General features: G+C 43.0%; 1 protein-coding gene across 2 annotated transcripts in view; it reads left to right on the top strand.

Annotated features, from left to right (window-relative positions):
- The window catches only part of LOC114034981 (disintegrin and metalloproteinase domain-containing protein 10-like), a 55104-nt gene extending 43154 nt beyond the window's left edge, over nucleotides 1–11950 (top strand). Inside the window, exons 12-16 of one of the 2 annotated variants that reach the window (XM_027850855.1) lie at nucleotides 174–357; nucleotides 5993–6092; nucleotides 8209–8429; nucleotides 11279–11375; nucleotides 11520–11950. In XM_027850855.1, the coding sequence (XP_027706656.1) occupies nucleotides 174–357; nucleotides 5993–6092; nucleotides 8209–8429; nucleotides 11279–11375; nucleotides 11520–11656 (739 nt within the window). In that variant the 3' untranslated portion in view covers nucleotides 11657–11950. Of the gene's footprint in view, nucleotides 1–173; nucleotides 358–5992; nucleotides 6093–8208; nucleotides 8430–11278; nucleotides 11376–11513 lie in introns of both variants that reach the window. The other variant, XM_027850854.1, reaches the window with a different exon arrangement.
- The last annotated feature ends 434 nt before the right edge of the window (nucleotides 11951–12384 follow it).

The following is a 12384-nucleotide window of genomic DNA, read 5'->3' as shown; positions in this document are numbered from 1 at the left end:
TTGGAAACAAAGTAGGTGCCCACCCACTGGGGATTGGCTAAATAAATTGTGGTACATGAAGTAATGGAGTATTATTGGGTGCCCCGCTGTTCAGGGCCTCCAGTTCTAGGGCTGGCTTTAGCAGGGCTTGGACCTGAGCCCTGGGTAACAAAGTCATATATTTCATCTTTTAGTCCCAGCCAAGGCCCTTGCTGTAGCCCAGATTGCAAATATTTCTCAACGGGGAAGCTGTGCCAAACAGAGACCGAGTGCCTGTTGGAGAGCTCCTGCCTGGGAAACACTGCCTACTGTCCTGCCCCTGTAGCCAAGGCCAACTTTACTCCATGTCTCATGGGAGCTCAGATCTGCCTTGATGGGGTGAGTCTGGTCTTAACTTTGTAGTAGAGAGTGCCTTCTAACTGGTCTTCCTGTCTTTATTTTCTCCCTCTTCTGATCTATCCTTACCATATCTGCCAAAATAACCTTTTTTTTTTGGCGAGGCAATTGGGGTTAAGTGACTTACTCAGGGTCACACAGTCAGTAAATGTCAAATGTCTGGTGTGAGAACAGATTTGAACTCAGGTCTGGTGCTCTATCCACAGCGCCACCTAGCTGCCCCTGCCAAAATAATCTTAATGCACCATATCGCTACTTTGCTCAAAAACCTTAAGTAGCTTCTTGTTATCTGAATGACAAAATACAAACTTCTCTACTTGGAAGGAAGGAAACAAGCATTTATGAAGCACCTACTACATGCCAGGCACTGTGCTAATCACTCTACAGATAATATCTCATCTGATTATCACAACATCTCTGGGAGGTAGAGGGGCTACTTGTATTCTCATTTCACAGTTGAGGAAACTAAGACAAACAGAGGTGAAATGACTTTCCCAGAATCACACAGACCCAGCTGTCTAGCTGCTGTGTCACCTAGCTGCCTGGGTTTAAGACCCTCCGCAATTGGCTGCCATCTTACTTTTCTACCCTTGTTCCACTTTCTTCCTTCTCCTGCATTGCAGCTACCCTATTACTTCTAGGTCTTGTCTTCTTGTCTCCTGCTTTACACAGACCCTGCCCTCTACTTCTCTCTGCTCCACCCCACCTCTGCCATCCCATTACTACCTTGTCATGGCAGAGGGGCTTGCATAGCCCAATGAACTATGAGCTATGCTGTGCAGAGTAATCCAAGATGGACAGGTCATAGCGGAGAGTTCTGACAAAAGGTGATCCACTGGAAAAGGAAATTATATAAAGTCTTACAAAGTCTAGAAATGACATTAAGAAAAGATGTTACATTCATCAGAGGAGATTAGAATGCTAAAGTAGGAAATCAAGAAAATTGGTGTAACAGGCAAGTTTTGGCCTTGGAGTGCAAGATAAAGCTGGGCAGAGCCTAAGAGTTTTGTCAAGATAACTTGCTGGTCATAGCACACGCTCTTTTTCAACAATCCAAAAGGTGACTCTACATGTGGACATCACCAGATGGTCAATATTGAAATCAGATTGGTTATATACTTTGTAGCCAAAGGTGAATAAGCTCTTTACGGTCCATTGAAACAAGACCTGGAGCTGACCGTGGCTCAGATCATGAGCTTCTTAATACAAAATTCAGACTTAAATTGAAGAAAGTAGGGGAAACCATCAAACTATATTGTTGTTTTGTCATTTCAGTCGTTTCTCACTCTCTGTGACTCCATTTAGGGTTTTCTTGGCAAAGATACTGGAATGGTTTGTCATTTCTTTCTCCATCTCATTTTACAGATGAGGAAACTGAGGCAAACAGGGTTAAGTGACTTGCCCTGGGTCACACAGCTCGTAAATGTCTAAGGCTGGATTTGAACTCAGGGAGATGAGTCTTCCTAATGCCAAGCCCAGTGCTCTATTTACTACGCCACTTAGTTGCCCCATATCAGACCATATAGGTATGACCTAAATAATATCCCTTATGAATGTGAAGTGGGATTCATCCATTCTATTGTTTTCTTCTATTTCTTTGCATTGCTCTTTTATGAAAACCTTCTTAGGGGCAGCTAGATGGTGCAGTGGATAGAGCTCTGGCCTTGGAGTCAGAGGGACCTGAGGGATGAATAGATTTAATGGATTAGGTCTGGTAGACAGAGTGCCTGAAGAACTATAGATAGAGGTTCAAAATATTGTACAGGAGAAAGCGACAAAAAACATTCCAAAGAAAAAGAAGAGCAAGAAAGCAAAATGGCTGTCTGATGAGAGTTTACAAATAGCTGAAGAAAGAAGGAAAGTGAAAGGGAAAGGAGAAAGGGAAAGATACACCCAACTGAATGCAGAATTCCAGAGAATAACAAGGCAAGATAAGAAGGTTTTCTTTTTTTGTTTGTTTTCTTGGTGAGGCAATCAGGGTTAAGTGACTTGCCCAGCATCACACAGCTAGTAAGTGTCAAGTGTCTGAGACCAGATTTGAACTCAGGTCCCTCTGACTCCAAGGCCAGAGCTCTATCCACTGCACCATCTAGCTGCCCCTAAGAAGGTTTTCATAAAAGAGCAATGCAAAGAAATAGAAGAAAACAATAGAATGGGAAAGACAAAAGTTCCCTTCAAGAAAATAAGAGATATCAAGGGAACTTTTATGCAAAAATGGGCATGACAAATGACAAAATGGTAGGGACTTAACAGAAGTACAAGAGATTAAGAAGAGGTGGCAAGAATATATAGAAGAACTATACAAGAAAGATCTTAACATCATTGATAACCACTATGGTATGGTTACTGATCTAGAACCAGACATCCTGGAGAATGAAGTCAAGTGGGCCTTAGGCAGTATTGCTAACAGTAGGACTAATGGAGGTGATGGAATTCCAGCTGAGCTATTTAAAACCCTAAAAGATGATTCTGTTAAAGTGCTGCACTCAATATGCCACCAAATTTGGAAAACTCAACAGTAGCCACTGGATTGGAAAAGATCAGTTTACATCCCAATCCTAAAGAAGGACAATGCCAAGGAATGTTCAAATTACCAAGAAATTTCACTTATTTCACATTCCACCAAGGTTATACTTAAGATTCTGCAAGCTAGGCTTTGGCAAGTGGAACTAAAAATTACCAGAAGAACAGGCTGGTTTTCAAAGAGGCAGAGGGACTGAAGACCAAATTGCCAACATTTGCTGGATTATGGAGAAAGCAGGAGAATTCCAGGAAAAAAAAACATCTACACTCATCCCTTACACATCATGGGGTTTAGGGGTATAGTATCCCGTGATCGGGAAATCCTTGTAAAAATTTTTGGCCCTCCCTTTGTACCAGAGAAGAAGTCTGAATTTTTTCTTTTTCTTTTATGGAGTACCTTATTGTAAATTTTGGGTTAAGTATTTGATAATAGGCTCTGTGTCATCTGCTGGCCTTTGACTGTAGATCACAACAAAATGTGACAAGTTCTCAAAGAGATGGGAATACCAGATCATCTCACTTGTCTCTTGAGGGGCCAAGAAGTAACAATTAGAACCTAACATGTAACAACTGATTGGTTTAAGGAAAAGGATTGGAAAAGGAGTATAACTAGGCTGCACATTGTCACTTTAGTTATTTAACTTTACTCAGATACATCATATGAATGCCAGGCTGGACAAATCAAAAGCCAGAATTAAGGTACCAGGAAAAATATCAACAATCTTAGATATGCAGATGATACCACTTTGATGGCAGAAAGTGAAGAGGGATTAAGAAGCTTCCTGATGAGGGTAAAAGACGAGTGTGTAAGAGCTGGCTTGAAGCTTAACACACAAAAAAAATCTAAGATCTTGGCAGTCGCTCTCATCACTTTATGGAAAACAGAGGGAGAAGAAGTGTCAGATTTTATATTCTTGGGCTCAAAGATCACTGCAGACAGCAGCTGCAGTCATAAAATTAAAATAACTTACTCATTGGAAGGAAAGCTATGGCAAATTTGGACAGTATACTAAAAAGCAGAGACATCACCTTGCTGACAAAGGTCCATATAGTCAAAATTATGATTTTTCCAGTAGCAATGTATAGCTATGAGAGATGGACTATAAGAAAATCTGCGTACTGTGAAGTTAATGCTTTCAAATTATGGTGCTGGAGAAGACTTCTGAGAGTCCTTAGACAGCAAGAAGATCAAATCAGTCAATACTTAAAGAAATTAATTCAGGCTATTCACTGGAAGGTCAAATACTTAAAGTAAGGCTTAAATACTTTGGCCACAAAATGAGAATGCAGGACTCATTGGAAAAGACCCTGATGTTAGGAAAGATTGAAGGCAAAAGGAAAAGGGGATAGCAGAGGATGAGATGGAAAAATAATGTCATGGAAGTAACATGAACTTGGATAAGCTTCAGGAGATAGTATAGGATAGAAGGACTTAGTGTGCTGTGGTCCATGGGATCATGAAGAATCAGATATGACTGAACAACAAATGACACTTTACACAGACAGTCACCTGTAGCGGGAACGAACTCCTTTCTCCTCCCTGTTTTTCAGAATCCTTCTCTTCAATCCAACAGTCAGTCAACAAGTATTTAAGGCTGTCTCATATCTGGGATCAAATCTAAAATCCTGCTTGGCATTTAAATCCCTTTATAAGCTGGCCCCTTCCTACCTTGTTCTTCCATAAGTACTCTGGGATCTAGTGCTATTCTTCATATACAACATTCCATCTACTGTGCTAAGTGTTGGGTATGTAAAGACAAAAATGAACATATACAGAACATACACACACACATATATACATATTATATATATACAAATCCAAGATTGTTTTGGGAGGAAGGACGTTGGGAGCTGATGAAAGTCTTCATGCAGAAGGGGGTACTCAGGGTGATTCTTGAAAGGAAGAAGATATTCTTAAAAGCAGGTGTAAGAAGAGAATGCGTTCTAGGCATGGGGGACAGCCAGTTCAAAGGAAGGGAGATAGGAGATGGAATATTGTGCATGAGAAGACCAGTTTGGCTGACTACAGAGCATATGAAGGGAAATAATATATAATATGTTTAGAAACGTAAGTTGGGGCCAGGTGGTGAAGGGCTTTAAATGCTGAACAGAAGGAAACCGGGAAAACCTAGGTTTAAGTTCAACATCTGACACATACTGGTTGTGTGACTCTGGACAAATCACTTGACCTTTCAGTCATCCTGAAGAAGATGACCAGAATGGTAGGAGTCCTCAAAGTTCATGTTCTATGAGATAGGCTAAAAAACTAGAGGGGTTTACCTTGGAGGCAAGCAGACGACAGTCATCTTTAAGCATCTGATGAAGGATCATCACACTCGCAAAGGGATTAAGGCAGGACTAGGGGTGGAAAGTACAAAGAGGAAGATTTAGGCTTGATGTCATTCCTCCCAATGAGATGGTTCCAGAGGTGAAATGGGTAGTCTAGAAAGTGATGGGTCTTCCTTATTGGGTGTATTTAAGCAAGGGTGAGGTGACCACGGGTATAGTGAAGAGGTCAATCATGTCCAATTGACCTCTGAAGTCCCTTCCAACTCTGAGACTTTGATTTTGTGCTCTGGTCAGAAATAGTGTCCCAATGGCTGTTGTTCCTTCTCTGTGCTATGCTCCCCTCCTCCAAGTCCAATTCAATTCAACCAGGCTTTTCTGAATCCCTTCTCAAGGTGCAACATGGGCAGACAATGCTGGGTAGGGGATACAGGAGAAGACCAGGACCTCTGATCTTGGGAAACATCATCAAATATGGTAGGCAAGGCAAGGCTCATGTAGGCTAGAAGAGAGGGTCAGATTCGAGAAATGAAGGGCGTTCTCTGCTAGACTGAGGAGTTTGGCATTTATAGCATTGATGGTTTGGCATTAATTAAGAAGTCCCTTGGTTTAACACCTCAATTGTGGCAAATAAAGAACTGGATATATAATCTGGAGTTTGAAAGTGGGTCTGAATCCTTTCTCTGCTGCTGTATGACTTTAGCCAAGTCAGTTCCTTTCTCCCAGGATCCTTTTCCCCACCTGTAGAATGAACTAGATCTCTGAGTTCTCGACTGACTCTCAATCCTATTATCTTCTGTCTCCACAGAGCTGCAGAGGCTCCCTGTGCCTCAGCCATGGCTTGGAGCCATGTGAATGTATCAGCAGCTCCCCACGGGAGCAGTGCCACCTTTGCTGCCAGAAGCCAGGTACCTGCTGGGCAGTAATTCCCAGGCCCATCTTGGGCAAAATGGCATAGGCTCTATCCACTAGAGCACTGGGGGTGGGAGGGAAGATCATTGGATTTGGAGAATGGGGACTTGAGTCCAAACCTTGGCTCTACCACTTACTAGCTAGTTGTATGACAGTCACATCTTCTCTCCTCCTTCATACAATAACACCAGCAAAGATTTCCTCATAAAATCATTATTTTTAAACTTTGTAAGAGACATGGAGGTGAAAGCTATGAGAGGTAAGAGAACCCTGGGTAGCGTGACTGGCCAAAGGAGACATCCTTCCTTCTATGTGTGATCCCATTCCTTCCCATACTGGTTGAAAGCTAGGGGTGAGGCCAATACTGGAAGCCAGTGGAGGAGGGGAGATGTGTACTGACCTTGGGACTTCTACCCCGTGGTCACCTACTGACCTCTTGCCATTGCAGCCCGTTGGGAACTGAAGCGGAAGCCGAGTGGATGCATGAAAGGGAGGGATATGAGATCAGGCTGTGAGAGAGGATGGATAGAGTCGTACCAGGTAGAAACTTAGACCTGGAAGAGACCTTTGAGGAAATTTAGTGCAAGATTCAGAAGTGGAAGCCCTGGTCTCAGATCTCAGTTCTGCCTTTTACTACCCTGAGCAAGTCACTTCTTTTCTCTGGAATGCATTTCACTTCATTTCACTCTCTAAGAACTCATCAGACCAGCTTGAATTTTAGAAGCATATGTGCAGAAGGTGGAAATATGGACCAGTAGCAGAGGATGAATACAAAGAAAGGGCCTTGTCCAATAAGAATAGATTTAGGAGCACTTCATTATCACAGAAGTCCTAGAAAGGTAGGAGGGGAGGGAGGAAAGGGCTCTGGGTATTGGAATGAGGAGTCCTGATTTTGAATTCTACCCCACTGCACCCCAATACTAGCTGCATGGCTGTGGCTCCTTGTGTCCTCTGGACCTTGTTTTCCCCAACTTAAAATGGGAATCATGACATTTTAAAAATCCACCTCACAGAATTGTCATGGGAAAGGTGTTTTGTAAGCCTCAGGGAGCCTTGGGATAGAGGATATGAGGAAGATGCATTAGCAAAGTGCTGCAAAAGATACTACCAAGGAGAGAGATAACTGTAAAGGCCTAGGCATGTAACAAGGGGGTGGGATAATGGCTGGACAGGCTCAATGTTGAGCTGGCATTCACAAAAGGTTTTTATTAAAACAAACAAACAAACAAATAAAGTAAGCCTACAGTGCATTGAATAGGTCTTCTATAATTTATGAAGATGAGGAATTATACAGGGTGAAAGGACACAGATGAGCTGGTATCTGCACTTAGGTCTACTGTTAATAATAATAATAATAATAGCTAACGTTTATATAGTGCTGACTATGTGCCAGGCACTGTGCTAAGCATTTTACAGATATTATCGTATTTGGTCTTCACAACCACCAGGGTGGGGTAGGGGTGGGAAGCTGCTATTTTACAGATGAGGAAACTGAGAAAAACAGAGGTTCAGTGGCTTGCCCAGGGTCAAACAGCTAGTAAGTGTCTGAGGCTGGATTTGAACCCAAGTCTTCCCGATTCTAGACTCAGCACACTATCCAGTGGTCCCCCTAGCTGTTGCTAATAATAATGATGCTGAAGCCCAAAAAAGGAAAATGATTTTTCCAAGATCATATAACAAGGGGTGGCTAGGTGGCATAATGGATAGAACACTGGGCTTGGAGACAGGAAGACCTGAGTTCAAATCTAGCCTCAGACACTGACTAGCTATGTAACCCTAGGCAAGTCACTGAACCTTTGTTTGCCTCAGTTTCCTCATCTGTAAAATGGAGATAATAATAGTATCTCCCTCCCAGAGTGGTTGTGAGAATCAAATGAGATAATAATTGTAAAGTGCTTAGCACAGTGTCTGGCACATAGTAGGTGCTATATGTTAAGCTGTTATAGCAATTAGACAGTATCAGAGCCAGACAGAACTAGACCCAGGTCTCCAGATTCCAGGGACCAGGGCCTTTTCCACAATACCATGGAGAGCTCCCACATGTGGCGATGAGGGAAAAGGGTAGGGGGAGCCGAAACTTCAACCAACCTTGCTCCTTATCCACCTCAATAGGCCAGCCCAGCACCTGTGCCAGCACCACATCCTCCCTGCTGAAGTCCGAGTTCAACGGCACCCGGGTCCCACTGACCCCAGGCACACCATGCAAGGGCCGCCTGGGCTATTGTGACAAGTTTCACATCTGCCGCCTGGTGGATGATGACGGGCCAATGGCCAGAGTGAAGAATACCATCATGGGCTTCATTGAGTTGGAGGACACCTCTGCCTGGATGAAGGTGAGGGCTCCCAGGAGACAGCTAACCTGCTTCTGGCCTCATTCCTAGGATCTCTTCCCTGCTCTAGCATAACAATATTTGAAGAGAAGACTTGGGGGAAATACAGTAGTCATCTTCACGTATCTGAAGGGCTAGCTTGTGGATGAGGGCTATCTTCAGGGAATCCTTTTTCCATTTGAATCTCTTTCTTCTGTTTTGAGATAGTATTTATAAAATGCTTAACACAAGGCCTGGCACATAGCAGATGTTTAACAAATAGATATTTATACAATTATCTATACAATATCTATATAATGTTCCTTTCCTTCTTAAAGAAAAAGAAACAAGATCACGACATATTTGTACAAAGTGGATTTTTTTAAATCATCCCACACATATCCATACTGTAGTTATCTACCAAGTCTCAGGCCTTTCCCCTCCTTTCTTAAAAGGTTCATGGGTCACTGTCTTCCAACCAACATCTGCCCTTACCTATGGTGCCTTCCTTCAATGCATATCTCCTCAAACTCCCAGGCTTCTAGATCACCTGCCTCTTCAACTTGCATGCCTTGCATTTTCATTATAGATAGTCAGTCAATAAGCATTTATTAAGTGCCTATAGCCACACACAGACTCACACCCTTGATCTGACCATCACTCAAAATGTTCTGCCTCCCTGATTCAGAACTCTGGGATTCTTCTCTCTGATCATAACTTCCTTGTCATCATTCTCTCGCTCTTCCAAGCATACATCAAATTTAGCATGGTAGTATCAACAATGCCCTTCTTGTCTGTGTCCTCCCCCCCCCCCCAATTTTTTAACATTTGTATTTAAAGTTTTGAGTTCCAAATTCTATCCCTCCCTCCCCCGCTCCCCTTACCCTTTCCTCAGATACATTTCCATGTTAGTCATTGTGTACAAGAAGACTTGAATAAAAAAAAAAGAAAGAAAGAAAGAAAGTGAAAAATAGCATGCTTCAGTCTGCATTCAATCAATATCAGTTCTTTCTCTGGAGGCAGATAGTATGCTTTATCATTAGTCCTCTGGGACTGTCATAGATTGCTGTATTGCTGAGAATAGCTAAGTCATTCACAATTCTTCCCTGAACAGTATTGCTGTTATTGTGTACAACGTTGTCCTGCTTCTGTTCTCTGTGTCCCCTTTTGAATGTCCTTATACTCTCTTCTGAATATTAAAAAAAATAAATTTAACACTCTTCTTTCCTTTTTTCCGTTTGTTTTTGCATCACTATTACTATCCTCCTTTCTGTTTTGCTGAGGACACCTCTCCCATTTTATCTACCCTCTCTCTAATTCCTTCTTCCCCTTCTTGCTGTTCTCCCCATTTCCCTGTTGAGTGAAATGGATCTCTCTCTGTCTCTGTCTCTTTCTCTCTTGCTTCCCTCTCTCTCTTTCTCTGTATTCTTCCTCTTTTGACCAGTTCAGATGAGAGTCTGGTTCAAGTGTCAGCTACTCCCCTCCCTACCATCATTATAAAGCAGTGTAGAATTCTTTGTTTGTAGAGATATCTACTTGGGCGTCCCAATTATGTGAGATGATTTTCCCCAACCTTACTTTCCCTTCCCCCTTAACGTGTTCCTCTTCTTCTTTCTTTCCATCTTTTTTTTAAGATCGTCAACCCATAACAGACCTACTGAGCACTTTTTTCTTTTTCTTTTTTTTTTTTTTAAAGCAATTGGGGTTAAGTGACTTGCCCAGGGTCACACAGCTAGTAAGTGTCAAGTGTTTGGTCTGAGGCCGGATTTGAACTCGGGTCCTCCTGAGTTCAGGGCCAGCGCTCTATCCACTGCACCACCTAGCTGCCCCCTCACTGAGCACTTTTAAAAGAGCTATAGTCATAGACCCCTTTCTATTAGAGGAATGAACACCATTTCCTTTCTCCCTAGAGGTAGTTGCACAAAACATTCTCCACAAAGCTGCCAGTTAGTGAGGTCTGGGCCCCAGCTGAGGTTCAACCACTCTGCTCCTTTCCTCTGAGGTCTGCACACTCCTTAGGTCCAGTGCCTACCTAGTTGCTCCTTCATCCACTGTCGATCTAGACTTTCACTTGGTCTGTGCCACCCTTCCCGCATCTCCTGCAGCGTGACCCTAGGACTCCTTGGTGTGCACACAACAGCATGGTTTCTTCTGCTAGCCAACTCTGGGAGTCATCTTCTCCTCTTGTGCCTCAACCCTGAAGAGGGGCTGTTGTCTCCAGATGAGAGGAACTAGATGGTGTAGTAGATAAGAGTGCTGAGCCTGGAGTCAGGAACACCTGAGTTCAAATCCAGCCTCAGACACTTACTTACTAGCTATGTTACCCTGGGCAAGTCACAACCTCTGTTTGCCTCAGTTTCTTCACCTGTAAAATGGAGATAATAATAGCACCTCTCTCCCAGGGTGTTTGTGAGGTTGCAATGAGATAATAATTGTAAAGCACTTAGTATAGTGCCTGGCACATAGTAGGTGCTATATAAATGTTAGCTATTATTATTGTTGCTGCCTTAAATCCTATTAGCCAATGCATCTTCCATTTTTTCGTATCTCCTGCATGGAGTACAGGGTCCTGCACATCAAAGGCAATACATGGAAGAAAGCACAGTACAGAGGTCTCTAATGCTGAACCTGGACTCAGGAGACCTGGATTCAAATCCCTACCTCAGGCACTTGCTAGATGTATGATCAAGGGCACATCACCTAATGTCTTGGGCCTCAGTTTTCTCATCTGCAAAATGGGGATAATATTACTTGCAGTATCCATCTCATGTTGTGGTTGTGAGGAAAGTCTTTTGCAAACCTGAAAGTACTATGTAAAGAGTAATTAGTATTGATTTTTTTAAAAAAATTTAATCTGAATGTTTTCCCTTCAGACTCGCTGGTGGGCCATTCTGCTGACCATCCTGACCGTAGCAGCAATGATGTCCTTCACTGTGTTCTTCTTTGGAAGGACTATAGACAGTGAGAGAGGTGAAAAAAAAAACCCAAAACCCATGGGGCTGGTTTAGAAACCCAATTTGAGGATGAAGATGGGTGGCAATTGCTCTCTTATACCCCCAACTTCTGACCCATTATTCCATCCTTTTTTCCTTTCCTGTGTCCTCTAAGGAACAGAAATGACGACCAGGGCCATGGAGTTGGACAAACCACAGCTCCACCTGACTGTGACCCATTGGGAATGGACCGAGTTCTACCATGAAACCACTTGTCTGGAGGAGACAAGGATTGAGCAGGTCACAGTGGGCCACTGAGCCTGGGCCTCGCCCCATGGGGCCTCCTTGCACTGTCTCATCAAGGAAGGAAACAAAGGTTTATCTGTAACTATTAGAATCAAAGCAATATGGTGCAGTGGAAAAAAGTAAGAGGGTTGGGGGGGGTTACCTGGGTTCGAGTATCTTCTTTGCTACTTAAGAGATCTGAGTTCCTAGGTGAATCACTTAAATTCCCTAAGCCTCAGTTTCCTCATTGTAAAACGAAGGGGTTTGGACTCATTGGTTTCTAAAGATGTGTTCAGTTCCAGGATTTTATAAAACTCTCCATGTATGTCTGAGGTCTGTTCTTTCCCTTTCGCCGTCCCCAAACTGCCCTTTCATTCCATCAGGGCAATAAACCTGGGCTAGCAGGACGCAAGGATGGTGGTATGTCAGCACCCAGCCCCTTGGAGTCACCCTTCCTTGAAGCCTTCACTGATCATGCAACTTTCATAGGATTTAGACAATAAATAAACATTTACTATGTTCCTGGGATTGAGCTAAGGGGCAGGGATACAAAAAGAGGCAAAAGACAGTCCTTGCCCTCGAAAAGTTCACAATCTTAAGAGAAATCTAAATTTAAAGCTGAGAGAGACCTTAGAACAGAGAATGTCAGAACTAGAAGAGACACGGGATATCAGAACTGGGAGGGACATCAGAACACACAATGTCAGGGCTCAGAAGGTCCTTAGAACACAGAATGTCAGAGCCAGGAGGGCCCTTAGAAC

Source organism: Vombatus ursinus, unplaced genomic scaffold, assembly GCF_900497805.2.
Source record: "Vombatus ursinus unplaced genomic scaffold, bare-nosed wombat genome assembly UNPS02009173.1, whole genome shotgun sequence".
NCBI classification, from domain to species: domain Eukaryota; kingdom Metazoa; phylum Chordata; class Mammalia; order Diprotodontia; family Vombatidae; genus Vombatus; species Vombatus ursinus.
The sequence above is the reverse complement of the archived record's forward strand: the minus strand, read 5'-3'. Positions and strand labels throughout refer to the sequence as shown.